This window comes from Rhinopithecus roxellana, chromosome 11 (genome assembly GCF_007565055.1).
Source record: "Rhinopithecus roxellana isolate Shanxi Qingling chromosome 11, ASM756505v1, whole genome shotgun sequence".
Classification (NCBI taxonomy): domain Eukaryota; kingdom Metazoa; phylum Chordata; class Mammalia; order Primates; family Cercopithecidae; genus Rhinopithecus; species Rhinopithecus roxellana.
This window is the reverse complement of record NC_044559.1, coordinates 53,398,717-53,424,107: the sequence shown is the minus strand read 5'-3', so window position 1 is coordinate 53,424,107 and position 25,391 is coordinate 53,398,717. Positions and strand designations below refer to the sequence as shown.

Below are 25,391 nucleotides of genomic sequence, written 5' to 3'. Positions count from 1 at the left end.
AATTCAGAGCCAGAAACAGGATGAATCTAATCTTCTCAAAAGCAGCCAGCAGGTAGACGTGAGCGAGGAGCTGCCAGGCTGCGGGCAAGAGCCCACGGGCACCAGTGAGGCAAGCCCAGCACTCGGGCCCCGTGCCAGCTCCTCCAGCCCAGGTCCTCCCAACACAGTGGCCCTGGAAACCCATATCTATGCCCCCAAGGAACGAGGATGAACCCGACAAGCCCCAGTCCCTGTGACCGTGACAACCCTGAACCTTCAGTTGGAACATCAAGTGTAGACTGAATTGAGCCACATGGTTCTAGACAACCATCCCCATCATGTGTCTGGAAGAAGTAAAAACAAGCAAAAATACTCAAGGAAGGTTGCATCAAAGCAAGCTCTAATCAGTCTCTAATCACAGTGCTCAGCACACAGCGGAAGATAATCAGGCCTAGAGACAGGTAAGAGCAGGCATCAGACACCACAGACAGACTCAAAACCGCTGCACTTACAAGATCCAAGGAGGCAGGACAAGCAACAAGTCAGAAGGGTATGGAAGGCATGAAGGGCACCGCCACCTTGGCCTAACTGATGTTTACAGAACGCTCCATCCAAAAACAGCAGGGTACGCATTCTTTTCAAGCACACACGGAACATTTACCCCAATAAACCCATATTCTAGGCCAAGAAATGTGTCTCAAACTTAAAAGAATTGAAAGTAATACATAGTAATTTGTAGGGACCAGCCCTACAGGGTCTGTGGGCTTTTCTCCTCGTGTGCAGAGACGAGAGATCATAGAAATAAAGACACAAGACAAAGAGATAGAAGGAAAAGCAGCCGGGCCCAGGGAACCACTACCACCAAGATGCAGAGACCAGTAGTGGCCCCGAATGCCAGGCTGCACTGTTATTTACTGGATACAAGGCAAAGGCGGCAGGGTAAGGACTGTGTGTCATCTCCAATTATTGATAAGGTCACGTGAGTCACGTGTCCACCAGATAGTGGGCCCTTCCCTGTTTGGCAGCTGAAGCGGGGAGAGAGAGAGAGGACAGTTTATGCCATTATTTCTTCTATTATTTCAAAGACTTTTAGTACTTTCACTAATTCTGCTACTGCTATCTGGAAGGCAGAGCCAGGTGTACAGGGCAGAACATGAAAGTCAAACAGGAGCGTGACTGCTGAAGCACAGCATCACAGGGAGACGTTTAGGCCTCTGAATGACTGTGGGCGGGCCTGAGTCAGGCCTTCCACAAGAGGCGGTGGAGTAGAGTCTTCTCTAACTTCCCCGGGGAAAGAGAGACTCCCTTTCCCGGTCAGCTAAGTAACGGGTGCCTTCCCAGGCACTGACGCTACGGCTAGACCAAGGTCAGCTAGTAACAGGTGCCTTCCCAGGTGCTGGCGTTACCGCTAGACCAAGGTCAGCTAGTAACAGGTGCCTTCCCAGGTGCTGGCGTTACCCTAGACCAAGGTCAGCTAGTAACAGGTGCCTTCCCAGGCACTGACGCTACGGCTAGACCAAGGTCAGCTAGTAACAGGTGCCTTCCCAGGTGCTGGCGTTACCGCTAGACCAAGGTCAGCTAAGTAACAGGTGCCTTCCCAGGCACTGACGCTACCGCTAGACCAAGGTCAGCTAGTAACAGGTGCCTTCCCAGGCACTGACGCTACGGCTAGACCAAGGTCAGCTAGTAACAGGTGCCTTCCCAGGTGCTGGCGTTACCGCTAGACCAAGGTCAGCTAGTAACAGGTGCCTTCCCAGGCGCTGGCGTTACCGCTAGACCAAGGTCAGCTAGTAACAGGTGCCTTCCCAGGCACTGACGCTACGGCTAGACCAAGGTCAGCTAGTAACAGGTGCCTTCCCAGGCGCTGGCGTTACCGCTAGACCAAGGTCAGCTAAGTAACAGGTGCCTTCCCAGGTGCTGGCGTTACCGCTAGACCAAGGTCAGCTAAGTAACAGGTGCCTTCCCAGGTGCTGGCGTTACCGCTAGACCAAGGTCAGCTAAGTAACAGGTGCCTTCCCAGGTGCTGGCGTTACCGCTAGACCAAGGTCAGCTAAGTAACAGGTGCCTTCCCAGGTGCTGGCGTTACCGCTAGACCAAGGTCAGCTAGTAACAGGTGCCTTCCCAGGCGCTGGCGTTACCGCTAGACCAAGGTCAGCTAAGTAACAGGTGCCTTCCCAGGTGCTGGCGTTACCGCTAGACCAAGGTCAGCTAGTAACAGGTGCCTTCCCAGGTGCTGGCGTTACCGCTAGACCAAGGTCAGCTAGTAACAGGTGCCTTCCCAGGCACTGACGCTACCGCTAGACCAAGGTCAGCTAAGTAACAGGTGCCTTCCCAGGTGCTGGCGTTACCGCTAGACCAAGGTCAGCTAGTAACAGGTGCCTTCCCAGGCACTGACGCTACCGCTAGACCAAGGTCAGCTAAGTAACAGGTGCCTTCCCAGGTGCTGGTGTTACCACTAGACCAAGGTCAGCTAAGTAACAGGTGCCTTCCCAGGTGCTGGCGTTACCGCTAGACCAAGGTCAGCTAGTAACAGGTGCCTTCCCAGGCACTGACGCTACGGCTAGACCAAGGTCAGCTAGTAACAGGTGCCTTCCCAGGTGCTGGCGTTACCGCTAGACCAAGGTCAGCTAGTAACAGGTGCCTTCCCAGGTGCTGGCGTTACCGCTAGACCAAGGTCAGCTAGTAACAGGTGCCTTCCCAGGCACTGACGCTACGGCTAGACCAAGGTCAGCTAGTAACAGGTGCCTTCCCAGGCACTGACGCTACCGCTAGACCAAGGTCAGCTAAGTAACAGGTGCCTTCCCAGGTGCTGGTGTTACCACTAGACCAAGGTCAGCTAGTAACAGGTGCCTTCCCAGGCGCTGGTGTTACCACTAGACCAAGGAGCCCTCTAGTGGCCCTGCCCGGGCATGACAGAGGCTCACACTCTTGTCTTCTGGTCACTTCTCAAGGTGCCCTTTCAGCTCCTGTCTCTGTATGGCCAGGTTTTTCCAAGGTTATAATTGTACAGCAAGGATTATTATAATACTGGAATAAAGAGTAATTGCTACAAACTAATGACTAATAATATTCATATGTCATTATATCTATAATCTATTTCTAGTACAACTTTTTTTTTTTTTTTTTTTTTTTTTGAGACGGAATCTCGCTCTGTCGCCCAGGCTGGAATGCAGTGGCCGGATCTCAGCTCACTGCAAGCTCTGCCTCCCAGGTTCACGCCATTCTCCTGCCTCAGCCTCCTGAGTAACTGGGACTACAGGCGCCGGCCACCACGCCTGGCTAATTTTTTCTATTTTTTGTAGAGATGGAGTTTCACCGTGTTAGCCAGGATGGTCTCGATCTCCTGACCTCGTGATCCGCCCGTCTCAGCCTCCTAAAGTGCTGGGATTACAGGCGTGAGCCACTGCGCCCGGCCAACTATTCTTATTTTATGTATTTTCTTTATTATACTGGAACAGCTTGTGCCCTCGGTCTCTTGCCTCGCGCCTGAGTGGCTTGCTGCCCACATTAATAAAAATAGAAACCAACAGAAGAAAAAGATTTATGGGAAATATTTTGATATTTGGGGAAAATACAGTTCTAAATAACCCATTAGTCAAAGAAGAAATCAAAAGGAAGTTAGTAAATGTTTTGAAATGAAAATAAACACAACATATCAAAAGAATTACTGGATTTTACTAACGTAGTACTTAGAGGAAAATGTATAGCACCAAACACGTATAAGAAGAAAGGTCTTAAATCAGTTACCTCAGTTTCCACCCTAAGAAACTAAAAATATAATAACAAATTAAGCAGAAAATGATTAAAATAAATAATAAAGATCAGAGCAGAAATCAATAAAATAGAAAACAAAAATAGCAATAGAGAAAATCAATGAAAACAAAAGCTGGTTCTTGGAAAATATCAATGAAATTGGGGCCAGGTGTGGTGGCTCACGCCTGTAATCCCAGCATGTTCGGAGGCCAAGGTGGGCAGATCACCTAAGATTAGGAGGTCGAGACCAGCATGGCCAACATGGTGAAACTCCATCTCTACTAAAAATACAAAAATGAGCTGGGTGTGGTGGCAGGCACCTGTAATCCCAGCTACTTGGGAGGCTGAGGCAGGAGAATTGCTTGAACCCGGGAGGCGGAGGTGGCAGTGAGCCGAGACTGCACCACTGCACTCCAGCCTGGAAGACAGGGCGAGACTCCGTCTCAAGAAAACAACAACAGCAACAACAACAAACCATCTGATTAGAGATTGCAGAAGGAAACATAAATTAAAGGCACAGCAATAGAAACTACCAAAAAACAAAACAGAGAGGGGAGAATAATGTTTTCAGTGAAACAGTGTCAGTGACAACTGTTGGACAACTCCAAGCAGATTAATATACATGTAACTGAATCGACAAAGAAGAAGAGAGAGCAAAGGTATTTGAAAAACTAATGACCCCAATTTTTCTAGCTTTGATGGAAATTACAACTCCTAAGTCCAAGCTGTTCAAAGAATCTCAAGATAAGAAACATAAAGAAAACAGCACCAGGGCACGTCATTAAATTGCTCGGTACCAGTGATAAAGGGAAAATCTTAAAAGCAGCCAGAGGAACAAAAATAAATATGATCACAGATCTCTCAAGAGAAGTAATGCAAGCGAGAAAACAGTGGAGCCACATATTTTAAAGACTGTAAGAAAAAAAAAACTGTCAGTCTAGAATTCTGTACACAGGAAAAATATCTTTTTTTTTTTTTTGAGACAGAGACTCACTCTGTCACCAAGGCTGGAGTGCAGTGGCAAGATCTTGGCTCACTGTAACCTCTGCCTCATGGATTCAAGAGATTTCCTGCCTGGCTAGTTTTTTGTATTTTTAGTAGAGATGGGGTTTCACCATGTTGGCCAGGCTGGTCTCAAATTCCAGACCTCAGATGATCCACCCGCCTCATCCTCCCAAAGTGCTGGGATTAGAGGCGTGATCCACCATGCCAGGTCAAAAATATGTTTCAAAAACAAAAGGTAAATAGAGACATTTTCATACCTACAAAAGATGAAGGAATATATCATGAGCAGACCAGCATTACAAAAAAATATTTAGAGAATTCCTCCAGGTAAAAGGCAAATGATGCCAAGTGGAAATATGGATCTATAAAAAGAAATAAAGAGCGCAGTGAATGCCAATATGAATAAACACACCACACTTTTCCTTATTATTTAAAGGATAAGTATCTGTATAAACAAAAATAATAACAATTTATTGTGGAATTTATAATACATGAACATAAAATGCATGACCACAGTAGCACAAAGGCCAGTAGGAGAGAAATGGAAGTACACTATTGTATAGCTTGTATAATATACATGAAGAAATAACATATCACTTGAAAGTAGATGACGGTAAGTTAAAGGAATACACTAACCCTAAAACAACCACTAAAGTAACAAAAGAAGGAGTTACAGGTCATAGTCAGCAACGGAGATAAAATGTGATCATAAAAAGGGAAGAAAAACATGACAAAGGCAACAAAAATCAGACAGGATAAACAGTAAACAAATAGTAATGTGGCAGATGTAAGTGTAATCACATTAATAATCACATTAAATGTAAATGGTTAAATACCCCAAATAAAAGACAGAAATTATCAGATTGAATAAAAACGCAAGACCCAACTGTATGCTGCCTACAAAAAGCACAATTTAAAAAGAAAGATACAGGTAAGTTTAAAGTAAGATAATGGTAAAAGATATATCGCGCCCTATTTAAAGAAAGCTGGAGTTAATAACAGACAAAGTAGATTTTAGAATAACAAATATTACCAGTGATAAAGGAAATAATTTCATAACTATTAAGGGGTTAATTCTTTAGAGGGGCAAAATCATCCTAAAGAGGTAGGCACCTAGTAACAACCTGAAAATACATGAAGCAAAAACAATCTAACATCAAGGAGAAATAGACAAACCCACAATTAGAACCACAGATTTCAATAAAGATGGAACATCTCTGTTAACCAGCTTCCCTGATTGACATCTCCAAGATGTGCCATCCAACAACAGAAAATGCACATTCTTTTGGGAGAACACACATCAATCACCAATGGAGACCCATATTCTAGGCCATAAAATAAATCTCAGATTTAAAACAAAGTATGTTCTCTAATCTCAGTGGAATTAAAATAGAAGTGAACAACAGTGAAATGTCTCCAGAAAATCTCTGAACATTTGGAAACTAAATAACACATTTCCAGATAATCTGAAGACTATCTAATAATGGAACAAACACTCAAACTCTGGACATGCCTCAAAAACATTGCGCTGAGCAGAAACTGGAGTCGAAAGAGAGGACGTTGTGTGTTCCACTTATATTACATTCTAGAATGAACAAAACCTATGAAGAAAAGAATCTCAGCAGTGGTTGCCTCAAGGTCGAGAGTCAGGGATTAACTGGGAAAGGGTATGCAGGATGTCTGTGGGGTGACAGAAGTTGACATCCTGATGCATCTGGTTTCCAGGCACACACACGTTTATCAAAACCCATCACCACAACACTAAGCACATTACTGTATAAACTTTGCCTCCACAAAGAAATTTAGAAAGGGCTAAAGAATCCCTACAAATCAATTACTAAAAGATGACACTATTGGGAGCAATGTGGAAAAGACACACAGAAGCAGAAACACTCATTGATACCAAACCTGTGGGACAAGCAGGAACAGACGAGCCACCAACACAATGAGACGCTGCTTCTTACCCACTAAAGTGGCCAAGACTGAGAATTCCACGACACCACCTGCTGGAGAGGGTGGGAGATCCACAGGAGCTGTGCAGCCACACTAGGAAAAGAAGTTGGTATCTTCTTAGGAAGTTTTGAGTAAAGTTTGACCTCAGCATTCCCATTCTTACGGGTGGATTACAAGAGAAATATTCACACACAACAACCAGGAACCTGGCACAGGAATGTCACCCAGTGCCATTTGCAATGATAGAGGACTGGGGATCGTTCCAGGTGTCGGTGAACAAAGAATGTGTTATGACTTGGGGTGTAGTCACACCATGGAATATTACACAGGTGTCCAAGTGAGCAGAGTGCAGCTGCTGAGAAGAGGGAGAGCCCTGACATCAAAGAGCAAGACCTAGGGACAGCGCACAGCCCAGCACTCTGGGTTATGAAGCTTGAATCCCAGCAAAGCTCCGCCTGTGTTTCAGGTCATCAACGTGCTTTCAAGGAAGCCGTCAGAGAATCCCAAGGAATGGTACCTCTGAGAGTGGGAGAGGGGAGGAGCTAAGCTCATCGGTTAGTAATTGTCTATGTCCAGTGCTGAGGGAGGTTTCTATGCTCTTTGTATTATTTTATAAATAGATGAACAAATGCCATGCATCGAAAAAGAAATAAAATGGGTGTTCCGAAGGCAGCCTGCTGGGTAGCATTCAGCAGCCCCCAACCTTAACAGAAGGGCCTTGAGTCTGCGACCTGTCCCGGGTTGGCATCCCCAGGGTCAGGTCACTGGGAGGGAAGGTTGCATGGAAAGCCCTATTTGCCGCTGAGCAGAGCATGGGGAGGCCTCCCAGCTCGGTGGGTCCCTCCATGGACCTGCAGAGCACCTTACAAATCGCTCTGGGAGTCCCACCAGAGTGAAAATTTGCAATGAGAGACTTCCAGCATGGGGAGCAGATACGGGGTGAGGAGGGCAAGGTCACAAAGGAGCCGAATAAGAAACACCAGTGGGGGCAGGTAGAGACGGGGCTGGGGGAGATGCACCTGCAAGGGAGGTCAGTCCCGCCGTGACCTTGGGTCTCCACGCAAAGGCCTGGGGCAGGCTGCGAGGACTGCACCCAGGGCCACCGCACTGAGCCTCAAGCTGCCTCGCTGGTGGTTCCATGTCGCCCGGGGCGTTGGCGGGCTGGGGACAGTCCTCACAGCGCTGGTGAGGAGGGGATGGTAGAAGGCTGGGTCAAGGGTCACCAGGAAATTTCACTTGTCCATGGGGACCCCGCGGCTGTCCAGGCGCAGACAGACCCAGAGGCAGAGTGCAAGGTAGGGGTCTGGGGCTCACCTCCCCCGAGAGGGGAGGGACCTCCCAGAGGAGCTGCTGCGCCGGCCTGCGGAGCTCCTTCTCTCACCACTGTCCCAGCTCACCCTCCAACTCCCCACCTGCCCTCAGACACCCAACTACAGGCAGGTCCCGGAAACAAAACCCCACGCCACACAGACCCATTGGCGGCTCTGAGTGGATGGCTCCCACCCTTCCTTCGTCCACCCCTTTGCTGGCTCAGAAAGTACAAGATAAAGATGTCAGGGCCTAAAACGTGGGGAGAAGCCTCCCTCACCTCTGCAAAACCCCTGGAAGCTTTGTTCACCCCTACAGGGTGCCCCTGGTCCCTGGGGCCCAGCAGGGTTGAGCTTCAGGAAGGGCCCACACGGCCCCTGAGAAAGCACGCCAGGAAGAATGGGTCTTCCCTTGCGCTGCGTGTGTACATCTGGGGGTGTGCACCTGGGTGCGGGGGTGTGCACCAGGGTGTGTGTGCATCTGGGGAGGGACATGCACTGGATGTGTATTGTGTGCACCTGGCCATGTACCTGTGTGTCGGGGCAGGGAAGATTATGCATCTCAGGGCGTATAGGTGTAAGGGGGGTATACCTGATCATATGAGTGTGCACAGGTCCCAAGGCCCCTTGGCCAGGTGTTAGCTCTGGGTAAGCGTGCATGTTGCGCTGAGAGGTGGGGATGACAGATAAGTATTGCGGCAGGTCCCAAAGGTGCATGGTGGGACGATCACCCTCCCTGCCTGTGAGCCTGAGCCCCTGCGCTAAGATCCCAGGAGGGGTTACAGTGCTGTTACCTAGCTCTCACCAGTGGAGCAGGGCTCTGAGCCCATCACACACCACACCCAAGTCTCTCCACTGTTCCGGTGTGCTCAGCAGTGAGCTCCCTCACCAGGAGGGCCATGTACAATTCCAGCAATACTCTGGTGACAGAGGGGGTCTTTCTGGGCTTCCCAGAGCAGCACCATCTTCAAGGGCTGCTATTTGGTCACTCCTCATCATCTATGTGGGGACCATCGGAGCCAGCCACCACCTGCACACATCCACGTACCTCTTCCTGGCCAATCTCTCGGTGCTGGAGACCCTGTACACCTTGGTCACCATCCCGACGCTGCTGGCCGGCCTCCTGGTACCAGCGAGGACCATCTAACTCCTTCTTGGGGCACCCCACCTGGCTGCTCCTCTTCCTCTCAGTTCCTCTGAGGGCTTCCTCCTGACCACCATGGACTGTGACTGGCCCCCGGTCATCTGCTGCCTGCTGCACTACCCAGCCTATCATGGACTCCATGCACTTCGCTCTGCCTGCACCCGGCTCTCAGTGCCCGGCTCAACAGCTTCCGGGCCTCTTTTGTGTTCATGGCTCTCAACTCCAGCCAGAAGCTCTGCAGCCCCGATGTCCTCAACCACTTCTGTGATATCTCACCCCCACTATGGCTGTCTTGCTCCAGCACCATTGCCATAGAAATGCCGGTCTCTGAGGCAGCCCAGGTGATCCTCGTGGCCTCCCTGCAGGCAACCACGGTCTCCTACGCCCACATCCTGGCCAGGTCGCTGAGGATTCCAGGAAGGCCCAGCAGCCAAAGGCCTTCCCCACCCATGCCTCCCACCTGGGGTGGCGGCTCCTCTGACCTCATCAAGCTGGTGTTGAGGAGAGAAGCCATTTCTCTTACTGTCTCTGAAGAGGAAGTAAAAGTTGAAAAACAACAGGAATGAAGTCAGTGGCAAGACCAGCCGGTGCCACTGATGACCAAGGCCTGAGGTTAAAAGATTAACCCCCACTCTAACCACATGCGCTCTCAATCTATCACGACTCTTTCAGGTGGAACCCCTGAGAGCTGTAAGCCCTTAAAAGGGCCAGGAACTCTATCTTCAGGAAGCTCAGCTTTGAAGACGTGAGTCTGCGATGCTTCTGGCCAAATGAAAAAACCTCTTCCTTCTTTAATCCGGTGTCTGAGGAGTTTTGTCTGTGGCTCAGCCTGCTGCAGTGTCGGGGGTCTACTTGGTTGGGATCCTCTGCTCAAACCCATCATCTGCCTGGGGAACTGCAACATCAGGGAGGCCCTGGCCAAACTCCTCCAGGCCCTGTGCCTTTAGAGCACCAGCTGCAGCTCTTCCTCCTTCCCTGTGCTCACAGAGATGGGTCACCACGCAGGGCAGCCACAGCCCTCTCCCACCAGAGCAGTCAGCAAGTCCTGCCTTCGTCCATATCACCCAGAGTCAGAGTTGCCAAGAGCACAGAGTGGCCATAGGCAAGCATCTCCATGAGCAGGGGAGGGGCAGAGATGCCAGACCTGGGCCTCAGCACTGCTGGGACAGCTCCTCGCTACAGCAGCTGGGAGCCTCCCCCAGGAGAAGCTGGGCCTGGAGCTCACAGGAAGCCCCTCTCACGGACCTGACCCTCTCAGATGAACAGCTGCTATGGAGGCCAGTCACTCAGCCCGGTCCTCCAGGCCCACAGGGAGGTCTCCTTGCCATGAGGTCCCAGCTCCTCAGAGCAGAACCTGAGGCCAGGTGAGCAAAGGGCTTCGGCACATCCAGGTAGCACCACCAAACACACAGGTGCCCCCTTTCCTCAGAAACAAGAACATCATTTTGTGTTCATTTATTGAAAATTTGATGGGTCTAATGAATAGACGACGTGCCCTTAACCAGGTTTCTCTGCCTTCTCTCTGGTGCTTGAAGGCAGAAACTAAGTTGACCGAGCACGTCTCTTACTATTCGGCTGCAGCACCTGGTTGTGGGGAGGTAGCCCTCACTTGATTTCACGGTTTTTCCATGCTCCCATCCCACCTCCCTCATCACAGCCACCCAGTGTGATGCATTCAGCACATGTCCTTGGAGAGCGAGGTACTCAACAGATGCATGGTGTTGTGTTTTAAATTTATGTCAATGAGTTTTCACTGTATATCTCTTTTCTTACTATTTTTGTTTTGTATATGTTGAGGTTATGTCATGAAATGCATACAGATTTAGAAATGTTTTGGAAACATTTAACCTTGGAAAATTTAACCTTTCATTACTAAGAAGCATTACTCTTTGTCCCTAATAATGCTTTTACCTCAACCTTTAAGTCATAAAGTCTACTTTGGCATTAATATAGCTACACTGGCTTCCTTTTAGTTAGTATTTGCATGGTATCTAGTTTTTATCCATGCCAATTATTAATCTGCTGCCTCTTAGCTTCTAACCACCCTTCACAGTCAGCTCTGTGACACTGGAACATGGACTTGACAAACTGCATTTCTGCTTTGCCACTCACTCCCTCTTTCTGTTGAGAAGTCAGCTGTGCCAGTCTTACTTTTACTCTTTTGCAAGTAACTTGAGTTTCCCCTGCTTTTAGAAGTTGTTTGGAAGTTGTCTTACCTAGGTATGCTTCTTTTTGTATTTATTGCACTTCGAGTTTTTAATGCTTCTAGAAGTCATGATTTAATTTCTTTCATCAGTTTTTGGAAATTATTGGTGATTATTTCCTCGAATATTACATCTACCTCATTCTTCCTCTTCTTCCATTGGTTCTAGTATTACATGGCATGTCAGGCCTTTTGATAGTGTACCCTCTGCCTCCTAACATCCTATTCTGCATGTTCTTTTTTTTTTTTTTTCCTGGATTATTTTCTGATCTTCCAGGTTACTAATTCTCTCTCTAGCCATGTCTAATCTTCTGTGTTTTAAAATGTATTTTTTGATTCTAGACTTTCCTTTTTGTCATTTTAGTTTCCCATTCTCTACCAAAATTCTCAATCTTGTTTCATTCCTGTAGACATGGACAGGTTCCTCCATGAGTTTCTTAATGGTATCCTCGTTCTCGTGTTGGTCGCTGTCTAATCCTTGCCCAGACTGGGTTGTTTTATTACTATGGATTTCTACAATGTCGTAATATGACATGGTGAGTTGCTCTTGTTTGATCTTCTTTTTCAAAATTATTTTATTAATAGTTATTTTAGGCCTTTATTTTTCCATATAGACTTTAGAAACATCTGGGTTCTGTGCTATTTTGTTACTACCATAACAAAGCGCCACAGACAGGGTGGCTTAAACAACAGAAATTTGTTTTCTCACAGTTTGGCAGGGTTGGTTTCTGCTGCGGCCTCTCTTCTTGGCTTGTAGACACTGTCTTCTCCCTATGTCTTCACAGGGCTGTCCCTCAGTGGGTGTCTGGGTCCTAAGCTCCTCTTGTTAAGGACATCAAGCTCACCTCACCTCATTTAACTTTAGTCACCTCTTCAAGGTCCTATTTCCAAATGCACCCACCCCTGCAGGTACTAGGGGCTGGGACTTCAATGCATGAATTTGAGGGAGACACAGTTCAGCTCATAACAGAGCCTTTTAAAAATTATGCCAAGATTTTGATTGTAATTTCATTAAATTTATGGCTCAATTTGTGGTGAACTGTCACCTTTGCAATATCCTCTTCATGCTCCATTTATGCAGATTTTCTTTTATATTCTCTAATAACTTTTTGATGTTCTCCATAGAGGTCTTTTACGTTGTGCACTGTGGTGAATGGCTTTTTTTTTTTCTCTTCCAGAGAAGGAGTCTTTCTCTGTTGCCTAGGCTGGAAAGCAGTGGCGCAATCTCAGCTCACTGAACCTCCACCTCCAGGGTTCAAGTGATTCTCATGCCTTAGCCTCCCGTGTAGCTGGGACTACAGGCACGTGCCACCAAGACTGGCTGATTTTTGTATTTTTAGTAGAGGTGAGGTTTCACCATGTTGGCCTGTCTGGTCTCAAACTCCTGGCCTCAGTGATCTGCCTGACTTGGCCTCCCAAAGTGCTAGGATTACAGGCATGAGCCATCATGCCAGGCTATCAATGGCTTTTTATCTTATATTTTCTAAAGCTATTTTTTGTTCTGGTAGAGAAATTCTACCATCTTTAAGTCTAAGTTACACATCTGGCTGCAAGTCTAGGGAGTAACTGCTTAACACAGGGGTGAGAGGTGAGACACCCAGAAGTGCAGAGCAGTCCTGCTGTGTGCCCGGGATGACCCCACCCTCCACCCGCCCAGCTGCTGACCCAGCATCCTGGGGGCTTCCAATGGCAGGAGCCACCCTCAGTACAGTCCCACTCCCAGCAGGAAAAGGGGGAAAGACAAGAGCACACAGGTTCTGAACAGCTGTCTCCGTAGGGGGACAAAGGCTCTCCCAGGAGCCCCCGGCACCCTCAGTTGCAGGTTTCACCAGCTATGCCTATGTCCTGTGGCCTCTGCCGGCTGCAGCACTTGTGATAGAATCAGGCCTCAGGGCTGCAGCTGCAGGAGCCACCGTGCCTTCTATGGTAGAATCAGGTCTCAGGGCTGCAGCTGCAGGAGCCACCGTGCCTTCAACGTGCTGTGTTCTTCCTGGTGGCAGCTCTGCCAATGCTGTGTTAAACAGAAGTGGTGAAAGTAGGCAATCTTCTCATTGGTTTGTATTTTTAAAAATACATTTAAAAGCTCTCCACTACATATGTCTTCTGAGATTAGCCTTTGTCAAGGAAAAAATTTCACTTCTATGATGAGTTTTCTCAACATGTTTCACCACAAATGAATGTTAATTGAAATCAAATGCTTTGTCTTCCTCTGTAGAAAACCATATTTTTCACCTTTGGTCCACTAATAGGTAAAGCACATTGACATATCTTATGATGTAAAACCACCCTGAACCTGATTGATCATGGTGATTTGTTCTGATGCGCCGCTCGATTCATTTTGCTACTGCTGTATTTAAAACTTTCATGTCTCTACTCAAACGTAAAACAGCCTAAATGTTTCTCTTGTGCTTCTCTTATACACCCTAAGATACATCCTATACATCTTAAGATAGAAGGCTTCCGGAATCATAAATCAGCTGGAGCACCGCCTCCCCCTTCCTTTTCCTATTCTGTGCTCTCAGCCTTGGAACAACTGTTAGATGTTAGGGCCCAAAACGGATCCCCTGGGTCTATCTCCTTTTCTTTCATATTTGCTGCCTTTTTGCCAGAAAGATTTCCTTAAATGTACAATTCCATCCTTCTGTTTTTTTTTTTTTTTTTGCAATAATTTTTTAATTTTAAAAGTGCCTTTTTTGTCTTATTCCATCTTCACAGTTTCCTGTTCTTATTATATAAATGTATCTCCCCAGTCTGAGTCTATGGATTGGAGTTTTTTTTTTTTTTTTTGAGACAGAGTCTCGCTCGGTAGCCTGGGCTGGAGTGCAGTGGTCGGATCTCAGCTCACTGCAAGCTCCGCCTCCCGGGTTTATGCCATTCTCCTGCCTCAGCCTCCCGAGTAACTGGGACTACAGGCGCCCGCCACATCGCCTGGCTAGTTTTTTTGTATTTTTTTTTTAGTAGAGACGGGGTTTCACCGTTTTAGCCAGGATGGTCTCGATCTCCTGACCTTGTGATCCACCCATCTCGGCCTCCCAAAGTGCTGGGATTACAGGCTTGAGCCACCGCGCCCGGCCAGTTTTGTTTTTTTTTAAATTTTCCTCTGAGTCATTCAAATTTCTCAATCCATTTATTTTCTGTTTCTTTGCCTGGTCTTTCTTTTATGTGATGCAGCTCTCCTTAAATGTCTGATATATTTTCATCCTTTACAATGAAGCCAATGGGTGACAGGAAGACGTGCTTCCATGAAAGGCAGTGTTTCACTCCAGAACCTCAGCTCCCGCCCCTGGATCCAGACCCGCAGCATCCCCAGGACCCTTTCTCCCCTCTGGGTCCTGCCCCCACCTCGCTGGCTTCCATCTCAGATTCCCCATGAGACTCCACACTTGGCCTCTCACACAGAGTCTAGGGGTGAGGGGCCCCTCCCAGCCTCTCAGCTGGCAGTCCTGGGCCTGGGCTGGGAAACATCCCCTCCTGCCCACAGTCAGAGGAGCCGCATGGCTGTCTTGAGTGGTCACATATCCGCTCCCAGGGCCAGGGGAGGGAACAGTCACAGACATTCCTCATGAGCCAAAAATAAGCGAGGTCTGGCTGTGGCGCTGTCCACTGCCGGCTCCAGCACCAGGGGTTGCCCAAGAACCCCCTTGACTCCTTGCGGTAAGCAGCTCACTGCTGGCTGTTCTGTGTGTGATGGGAAAGGGGGACTCGACCAGAGTGTGCAGACCTATGATGGCCGCCACTTCCACCTCCACATCCCATGGCCGCGGCCCCTCCCTTCCAAGCTCCTCCTGCATGATGGGCAGCACCCCTGGTCCCGTCTGGAGTCTCCTGGGGCCCTTCCTGATCTCCTTGTTAATTTATTTTCTGTCTTGGAGGGAAGCTGGGTGGACCTGCTCAGGCGGCCCCCTAGGGCCAGAAGACCTGTCAGTCACTTTCTAATACATGTTCTTTCCAGAGGTTCTAAAAACACTGTTGTCCATCTCACCCAGAAAGCTAAGCTTCTGTTCAGTCCTTAACGGTAGCTATAAATGAGAAGCATAGCTTGGTTTCCTTCTAATATCCGGCAAGTTAGAAGACAGAAAGTATTTATTCACTTATTCGTCACATATTTGCAGGGCAACCCTACACGGGACAGCAGAGGTCCCACGTGGGCGGTGCACCCGGAACCAGGCTCAGAGCTGGCCACCGCCCTCAGTTGAAACTCACCGGAGGCGCGGCCGCCCTGGGCTGGGAAGACGCTGTGGGCCCAGGTGGCATCAGAATTAACAGGAGGGAGGCAGCTGGCCCAGGAAGGGCCGTGGCAAGCCTTTGGGGATCGTGAGAGGCGACCCCATCCTCCCTGAAACAAGGTTGGAGGTTGAGGTCCCTGCCCGGCCCCGCAGCTGACAAGGGGAGAAGCCGCACCTGCCGGGGTAGGGACCGCGGGGTGGGCTCGGGCCTCCGTGGGGCCGGCACAGGGACCCTCTCCTCTCAAGACCTCGGCCCTCATCCCCGGGCACCGGGACTCACAGGCGGATGGGCCCGGGTGGGGACCAGGGTGGGGAGGAGGAGGAAGCGGGGCGAGTGGAGCAGGGCCGTATGCGGGGGTCGTGGGGGACCGCGGGGAAGGGACCTTGTGCTGCAGGAGACGGAGGGGGCTGGTGACGGAGGACGGGAGGCCGCGAGGATGGGGGACGGGGACGTCCTTTTCCCCTCCCACCGGCTCACCAGGATGCGCCTCCGCGACTGCCCGCCCCAATCCCAGGGCGGAGGCCTCGCGCAAAACCCAGGCGCCTCGGCTCCGCGGTTCGGCTGAGGGTCTGCGCCGCCGCCCGCCCGCTCCTTCCCGCTCGGCCGCGGCCCCTGGGCGGATACTCCGGCGCGCGGTTCCAACCGAGGTCCGTGGCGGGTAAGGCCGGGAGGCTGGGGCGGGTACAGAGCCGGGAGTGCGGCGCAGCGCAGGCAGGGGATGCAGCCGCCGCCCGGATAGCCGCGTCTGAAGGCGACCCCGCTACTCGACCCCGTCCTGTCCCCCGCCAGCTGCTGAACTAGGCGACCGGGGACGGCATGGAGCGCTGGGAGTGCGCGGGAGGGACCGTCCCTGGGGTACGGGCCTGCTGGGGCGGGGTCCGCACGGTGTCAGCAGCCGCTTGACATCCGCAGCACCCGCAAGGCCCGCACCCAGGCTCTGGCCCCAAAGGTGGGCGCCAGGCCCAGGCACGGCCCGTCCCCGCTCCAGACCCTTACCTGAGCCAGCTCTTGGTCCCCGCTACCGCATCCTCCAAGCACAACGCCCCTGCCCCCATGCTTCCCCCCGCCTCGCATCCCAGCAACGCGTGCAGAGCCCAGGAGCATGGTGGTCCTCCCCCAGGCCTGCCCCACGCCCCCCGGACCTGGACGCCCCCCGAGGCCTGGACGCTCCCACCGCGGCGCTCCTGCCCCGCTTCAAGGCCCCCAATCCAGGTGCACAACCTTCAGGTGCAGAACCCGCCTGCCCCACCCGCCACTTCCCAGCGCCTCCCCCAGGCCCAAGTCCCTGATGCTCGAGATTAAACCGCGCCCCCCAGGCCTGCGTGGGCCTCCAAGATGCTGGGGGCACCCTGATCCCACAAAAGCCGAGGGTCCCTCTGCTCTCCAGCCCTGAGCACTCCGTCCCTGGGGACCCGATCTCCATGGAAACTGAGGCCCCTTCCCTCTCTTCCCGCAGGTTTGGCCCCACGAAGATGAACTGGGCACCCGCAACGTGCTGGGCTCTGCTACTGGCGGCCGCTTTCCTCTGCGACAGCGGCGCAGCCAAGGGCGGCCGCGGAGGGGCGCGGGGCAGTGCCCGGGGAGGGGTTCGCGGGGGCGCGCGCGGGACCTCGAGGGTGCGCGTGAGGCCGGCGCCGCGCTACGGTGCCCCTGGCTCCTCCCTGCGCGTGGCTGCGGCAGGGGCGGCGGCTGGGGCGGCGGCGGGAGCAGCCGCGGGCCTGGCGGCGGGCTCGGGCTGGAGAAGGGTCGCGGGAGCGGGGGAGCGCGGCCTGGAGGACAACGAGGACGGGGTGCCCGGAGGCAACGGGACCGGCCCCGGCATCTACAGCTACCGGGCGTGGACTTCAGGCGCTGGACCCACGCGCAGCCCTCGTCTCTGTCTTGTGCTGGGCGGCGCCCTCGGCGCCCTGGGGTTGCTGTGGCCCTAGGCCTGGCTGGGCTCGGGGACTACATCTGGCCCCCGGCCCGCGCCGTCCCCAGGATCCCCCGGACTGGGCTCCCCCTTCCTCCCTTGCCCACGGTCTTGGGCCCCAGCTGGGGCTGGAGCTGCAGGCTGTCCCTGTGGACCTGCCATCCAGTGTCCTGCCCACGCCGCCTCAGCCTCCCACCTCCCACCTCGAGGGGACCATGGATCCTGCCCCACCCCGCTCCAGGATGTTAGGGTCCCCCCAGTCAGAAAGGCAGCGGCCTGTGGCTCCTGTACCAACCGCCCAGCCACGCTCCAGAGCCGCCCAAAGGGAGGTGCCAAGACCAGGAACCCAAGCCACCCCGGCTCCCCTCACCTGCCCAGGGGCTGTGGTGACCCATGGGCAGGGAGACGACCTCAGGCTGGTTCTGCCACGGAGGCCCTGAGGAATGTGGCCCTCCCCAAAAGCAGCAATGAAATGGACCAAAGGACTTCAGGATTTGGGGGGAAGTGAGGGGAAAACGATAGGTGCTAACCACCTGCCCAGAAGAGACGAGTGGATCTCACAGCCCAGGAACATTCCCGAGCAGGGAAAATGTCCCTCCGAGGAACGTCCATCCTGGCTCTCTGCAGCTGATGGGAAAACACACCCTGCCCTGGAGGGGCTGCCCAGGCCTTGTGCCCCACACCCTCAGGCTGAGATCCGTCAGAGACCCACTTTGCTCCAACAACTTGAAACATGTCACTTTACCCTCCTTAGGACCCATTTCGGGGGGGAAAACCCAACACATTCCAGAGCTTTCCAAATCTTTTGAACTTTAGGTTCACATTCAGGCATCACAGTTCTGCCTGTACTCAGGGCACGGCCACTGCCAATCCCGCTGAAGAGCCCTCCCTGGGCACAGCTCAGGCTGCACAGCACGCGTATTTCCCTGCAGGCAGCCCCTTCCTCAGAAGCAGCTGTTCCAGGCCTCGGAACAGGGCCTGGGTATCGAGGCATGGTAGATCGGCAGTTGATGGCCTGCTCAGTGGATCAGGAGCTGACTCAGACCACGGAGCAAGCAGGGGCCAGTGGCGGGCCCCGGCGCCCAGCAGGACACCCATGCAAGAGGTTGAGCCCCCAACATCTCCAAGGGCTCTGACCACCCAAGGACAGGAGACACAAGGAGTGGCACCAGACAGTCACGACAAGGACTTGCCTCCAGCACTGGACACACCTGTGTTCAGACCGGCCCTCTGCTTCCCAGTCCTGCCAGCCTGGGGCATCCTCCATGGACTCAGCACTGAGGGGTCTTGGGTCTGCCACGTTCTCTAGCTCTCCAGTCACCCGACTCATCCGAGGTAGGATGGGTTCTCCCTGGCCCCCCGTGGCCTTAGGATCTCACCCTCTCCATGCCCTGGTGAGAGCCTCGCCCGCTGCCAGGCTACATCCCTCCTGGGCCTGAGCCTCTGGACTCAGTGGACACCAAAGTTGAGACCAGCACCCCCCATGGGCCCTGCCAGCCTCTGCCTTCCCCAGCTGGCCTGGGTGCTGGCCAGGGTGAGGATCTGGAAGCTGCTGGCAGGACTCAACCAAGCACTGCTCTCTAGCTCCGGGGCACTAAGCCACAGGAGGCAGCACCCTGCAGCCTCCCATCCACACTGCCAGCAATGCCCCGGCCCAGTGAGCCCAGACGCTCCCCCACCCCTTCCAGACCAAGCTCAGTGCCACCAAGACCAGCAGGCCAAGGCCAGGCCCTGCCCCAGATCCTCATAAGCAGAGGAGCCCTTCTGCCATTTGCCCAGGAGGCAGGGAGTGGTCCGAGTCTCCTCAAAGTAGGGAGACCCACCGGAGCCCCCTTGACTTTGCAGACACCCACCTGGAAAATGGGCTGAGCTGCACCAGACCCTCACACACCACAGCACTGCAAGCTGATGGAATGTTCCAGATGTGATGGACACATCGTGATCTGCAGCACATCAGCATCTGACACAGCCAATCTGAACACTTCCGGCCCAGGCGGTCAGGGTTATGGCAGGATGCAGGTGGCACGCGGGGACTAACTTCAGGCTGATGAGTGTGTGGGGTACGGGGCAGCAGAGGCAGCTAGCCAGCAAGGAGGGGCCGCTGAGCACCAGGGCCGTGGTGGAGGCTGCTGTGGGAAGGCCAGGCCACCACCGGAAAGAGGCCGGAGCTTCTGCACAGGATGTCCCTGGCCCCAGGCCCCGCAGCACTTCAGTCCATATCCCCAGCCCCACTCACCTTCCTTCCTCTTCCCTCTTCTAGGACACAGGCTGTGGACCTTCAGGTGCACCGATAATGGGGCTGGAGGGGCCCGCACACCTCTCAGCCCCACTAATGCAGAAACCCACGACCCGTGAGCTAGAAGGTGCTCAGAGGCCAGGGGGTCTCTACTGCCCATGCCGGGCGGCCTTCCAGTCTCTGCACAGCAAAGCCATGTGCAGGGCGTCCCCCTCAACTCTGCCCTGGAACATGCCCCAGGGCACTGAGGGGTGAAGCCAGTGCTTGGGCTCTGCTGCTGGGAGTCTCGTTTGTGTCTACGTGCGCCTGTAAGTGTGAAATAAACCTCTCTGGTGGCAGCGAGCCTCTTACTTGCTGTAGGACTGCAAGACACTGGACCGAAAGCCTCCAACACAAGCCCTAGTTGCCAACCTGCTCATTTCTTAGGTTCCACTGGTGAGAGCAGCTTTAATACACAGGCCCAAGGCACTATGGTACACCTCACAGGCCAGTAAGAAACAGGCCCTTTCATTGGAGATTTTAAAGGTTACAGGTTATAGTTTTAACTCCTTCTGAGACAGCATCCATTTCTCAAGAGGCCTGAGCAGGAAGCTCCGGGAGAACCAAGCATGCGGAGCTGCTCAGGGACGTCACCTGGGCCATAGTGTCCACTTCCACCTGCTTGGCCCCTGGAACTGGGGCCCCTGGAGCTAGCCAGGCCGTGGGGGCACCAGAAAGCACACAGCACCCTAGTGGCCAGCGTGGAGCTCCTGGACCAGGTGAGCTGTCTTGAGCCTCAACCAACCAGGTCAGGAGGTCTGGGAGGCCACACGCCTCTGGCCCTCCCCACCCGGACAAGTTCAGGGCACAGTCTCGGCCGGGGGGTGGCCACGCAGGACGTCGAGGTCCAGCATCACGGGGCCCAGCAGCCCGCGGCGGAAGGTACGGAGGAAGTCACGGGCTGCCGCAGGATAGTCAGGCTGAATAACGTTCACGTCACCTGGGGGATGGGAGGGTTCAGTGAGGAAGGAGCCCTCACAGCAGCACGGGCCCAGCCCTTACCCACCTGAGGGACCAGCCCTAAGAGACTCTAGGGTGGCATCCGGGAGGCCCAGTGAACAGGATCACACTCAGAAAGAAACCAGCTGGAGCTGCACTGCCTGGAGCCTCCACGGCCGGGCACGTGAGGCCTGCAGGTGTCCACCTAGCACTGCCCATCAAGCGGCAGGGCTGATGGACCCTCGGAAGCCTGGACTACAAGCCCTTCCTCTCCAGAACTTTCTGTAGCTCCCCTGCCCTGAAACCCAGTCCCAGAAGACCCACCCGCATGCTCCTTGAGACGTTCCTCTCCTCCCTGCCTCCTCTGGGGATGGCCGGGGTCCCCCTGGGTAATGGGGTGAGGCTCCAGTGCCTGCGTCAGCAACCTCACTCACCTGTGCCCGTGAGCACCTTCACCTTCTGTGTCTTCCCCAGCTTCACAGCCACACTCTTCAGCACACGCTCTATGTTGTCACAGGCACTGCCCAGGCCGTAGTGCTGCACGTACCTGCACATAGGCTGCAGGTCAGCACCAGGGGGCCCAGCACTGACTCCACGCAGACAGCCAGGTACACAGTCAGCCAGGCCGGGCCCTTCCTCCTGAATGCCACAAAGGCCATGGCCAGGCACCTCCTGTGGGTGACAGTGACTGCAGTGCTGTGGATGACGAAGATGACACTGGAGGTGACTGGTACTGGGCTCCGGGGGAGAGCCACTGTCTAAGAACCATCCCTGAGCTTTGTCCTGTGTGGCCATGGCCAGCAGCATGGAGGGTGGCTCCCACCACTGGAGCTCTTGCTGCAACGGGAGGAATACCAGCTGTTCACATGCACAGGCTTCATCCACCCTATCCAGGGGCAGGGACAGGCAGGCCTCTGTGCAGGCCCAGGTCCTGGAAACTAAAAGAGTAGCACAGCAGACCATCTGCAAACACACTGTTTGCTGCTAAGGATGGCACTCGGTGACTTCCAGGCAGCCAGTATGCCTGCATCCTCTCCACCCGGCTGGGTGTTTGAGCGGTGTTTTCCTAGCACACGGACCAGCATGGGCTGACTAGGCACCCACCACTGCTGAGCGTCACCCAGTGGTTCTCACGGGCACTCCCCACAGTGCAGACTCTGGGCAGAGAGGCCTGGAGGGAAAGGCCAGCACAGAGCAGCAACTCACAGGGACAAACACCACCCTAAGCCTCAGGAGCCCAACTAACCCAGACCCAACACTTTCCCAACCTTCCTGACAGCCAGGGGTGAGGGAACCTGTCTCGTCGCTCCCACGAGGACAGGCTCAACCTTGAGGAGGCTGGTGCCCTCGGACCTGGTCACAGCATGACCCAGTAACACAGGACTTACCACAAGGCCCAGCAAAGCAAGACATGAGCTCAGAGCCCGTGGGAGCATCAGCACCCTGAGTAACATGGGTTCTAAATCTCACTTCTGGGAAGCAGCACGCATGAGCTCTCAATCAGCAGCCTCAAGGGCCCCCTGGTGCTCCAAAAAAGCTGTCCCAGGAGAGAGGAGCAAGCCTGGAGAAGACACCCCTGACCACTCCCGAGACCTGCCAATGGTTAAGAACTCCTGAAAGGACAGGACTGTTTCCAAATAACCGAACTAACCCAGAACAAAGCTCAAGAATTTTTACAGGAATGCAGATATCCATCACCTAACAAGGCGAAACTCAAAACACATGGCATCCAGCCGGGCGCGGTGGCTCATGCCTGTAATCCCAGCACTTTGGGAGGCCAAGGTGGACGGATAACTTGAGGTCAGGAGTTTGAGACCAGCCTGTTCACCAACATGGTGAAACCCTGTCTCTACTAAAAACACAAAAATTAGCCAGGTGTGGTGCCACACACGTATAATCCCAGCTACTTGGGAGCCTAAGGCGGGAGAATCACTTGAACCCGGGAGGCAGAGGCTGCAGTGGGCTAAGATCGTACCACCGCACTGCAGCCTGGGCGACAGAGTGAGATGCCATCTGCCATCTCAAAAAAAGAAAAAAAAATACATATATATATATATATCATCCAAAAATTGCCAGGCCTACAAAGGAAAAAAACAGACCCCCTAATGAGAAGAAAAATCAGTCAACTCAAACTGACCCAATGTTAGAATTAGCAGACAAGACATTAAATCTAAGCTGAAACACGGAAGATATTTTTTAAAACAATCCAAACTGAACCTGCAGAAGTGAAAACTATGAAAACCACTGAGTGGGATGAACAGCAGATCAGACATTGCAGAAGAAAAGATGAGTGAACCCAAAGACACAGCAACAGAAACCGCAAAACAGGCACAAAGCTTTACTGAGCCGCAGTGGGACGAAGCCAAGCAGCCTGGTACCTGCGTGCCTGAGGTCCTGAGGAGAAGAGAGGGACAGAACAAAAGTCTGCACATATAAAGGTTCAAAATGATCCAGATTTCATGGAAACTACAAAGCCCCAGATCCAAAAATCTCAATGAACTACAAGCAGAAGGTAGAAAACCATACCAAGGTCCATCGTAATCGAGTTGCTCAAAAGCACTGAGAGAGAAAATCCTGGAAGCAGCAGAGGAACAAACAAACACGACAGCAGCAGCTCATCAGACACCACGCAGGTGATGAAGGGAGACCAGCCCCTGCCAAGCACTAAAACCCCCGTCAATCTGGAATTCTATACATAGAGAAAACACCTTTCAAAACAAAGGTGAAATAAAGACACCTTCAGACGAAAGCTGAAAGAATTCACCACCAGCAAACCTGCCTTACAATACATATTAAAGGAAACCCTTCAGACAGAAGTAAAATCACACCAGAAGGAAACCTGGACCTACACAAAGAAATGAGAAGGTGTGGATGGTAAACTGATGGGAAAATATATAAAACTTTTTTTCTGGGATTTTATATTTCTTTAAAAGATAATTGTATGAAGAAAAAAAGTATATCTGGAGGTTATAAAATATGTAAAGGTAAAATATATCATCATGATGATGGCACAAGGATCAGGATAAGAAAAACAGAAAATCACTTAAAGACGTACTATACACCCTAAAGCAACATCTCCCAAAAGTTGTAGACGATAAGCTAACAAATAAGATACAGTAGAATCGTTTAAAAATATCCAATCCTAAAAAGGCAAGACAGAGGACAAAAGAAAACAAAACTTGAGACAAATAGGCCGGGCATGGTGGCTCACACCTGAAATCCCAGCACTTTGGGAGGTGGGTGGATCACCTGAGGTCAGGAGTTCAAGACCAGCCTGGCCAACATGGTGAAACCCCATCTCTACTAAAAATACAAAAACAATTAGCTGGGCATGGTGGCATGTGCCTGTAATCCCAGCTACTCAGGAGACTGAGGCAGGAGAATCACTTGAACCCGAGGGGTAGACGCTGCAGTGAGCTGAGATCGCACCATTGCACTGCAGCCTGGGTGACGAGCAAAACTCTGTCTCAAAAAAAAAAAAAATTGAGACAAATGGAAAACAAATAGCAAGATAATAAATTTAAATCCATAAATAATCACATTAAGTGATTAAATGTAAATAGCCTAAATACCTAAAAGGCAGAGACTATCAGACTGGATAAGCAGCAAAATCCAACAATACAAAGAAGCAGACTATAAGAAACATGTTTTCAATATGAAGACACAAATATGCTAAAAATAAAAGGATAGAAAAAAGATACACCATGTTACTGTTAATCAAAATAAGCTGGAATGGACCAGACGCAGAGGCTCACACCTGTAATCCCTGCACTCTGGAGGCCGAGGCGGGCGGATCACGTCACGCCTGTAATCCCTGCAGTCTGGAGGCCGAGGCGGGAGGATCACGTGAGGCCAGGAGTTCGAGACCAGCCTGGCCAACATGGCAACACCCCCTCTCTACTACAAATACAAAAATTAGTCAGGCATGATGGCGCATGCCTGTCATCCCAGCTACTAGGGAGGCTGAGGCATGAAAACCACTTGAACCCAGGAGGCGGAGGTTGCAGTGAGCCAAGATCGTACCTCTGCACTCCAGCCTGAGCAACACAGTGAGACTCCGTCTCAAAAAAACAAAATAAAACAAACTGGAATGGCTATATTAATATCAGACAAGATAGATTTCAGAGCAGAGAATATTCTGAAGGATAAAAAATATCATTTGATAATGATAAAGGCATCAAATCATCAAGAGGACGTAACAATCTCCTGAGCATTTCTGTACCTAACAGCAGAGCTTCAAAATACAGGAAGCCAAAACTGATAGAACAGCAAGAAGAAATAGAGAAATCCAGTTATAGTGGGAAATTTCAATACCCCCCTCACAATAATTGGTAGTACAAACATAAAGTCAGCAAAGTAGAAATAAAAAAATAAATATCGAACAGAAACAACGACATAAAAAACAAAGACAATAGAAAGTCAATGAAACCAAAAGCTGATTCTTTGGAAAAATCAATAAAATTAATAAGCCTCTAGCCAGACGGTTCTCTTCCATTGAAAAGGGGCATCTAAGAAACACCCATACCTAATATTGTGCTTAATGGTAAGAGACTAAAAGCTTCCTACCTTAGATCAGGAACAACAAAAAAAAAAGATGTACTACATCTCAAGTACTAAAAAAAACCCTGCCAATTGTATTGAAGACTGTAGCCAGTGCAATAAAGCAAGAAAACAAAATATGGCATCTGGACTGG

General features: G+C 51.8%; 2 protein-coding genes across 2 annotated transcripts in view; one reads left to right on the top strand and one right to left on the bottom strand.

Moving 5' to 3' along the window:
• The first annotated feature begins 16,454 nt into the window (after positions 1 to 16,454).
• Positions 16,455 to 20,057, top strand: SPRN (shadow of prion protein). The gene is made up of 2 exons (XM_030940507.1): positions 16,455 to 16,798; positions 17,028 to 20,057. Exons 1-2 carry the CDS (start codon positions 16,674 to 16,676, stop codon positions 17,497 to 17,499), a joined length of 597 nt encoding a protein of 198 aa, XP_030796367.1. The 5' UTR covers positions 16,455 to 16,673; the 3' UTR covers positions 17,500 to 20,057.
• The window catches only part of MTG1 (mitochondrial ribosome associated GTPase 1), a 25,097-nt gene continuing 17,982 nt past the window's right edge, over positions 18,277 to 25,391 (bottom strand). Inside the window, exons 10-11 of the mRNA XM_010382766.2 lie at positions 21,132 to 21,244; positions 18,277 to 20,698 (exon numbers count right to left, since the gene is read on the bottom strand). Coding sequence (XP_010381068.2) covers positions 20,559 to 20,698; positions 21,132 to 21,244 — 253 coding nt within the window. The 3' untranslated portion in view covers positions 18,277 to 20,558. The remainder of the gene's footprint in view (positions 20,699 to 21,131; positions 21,245 to 25,391) is intronic.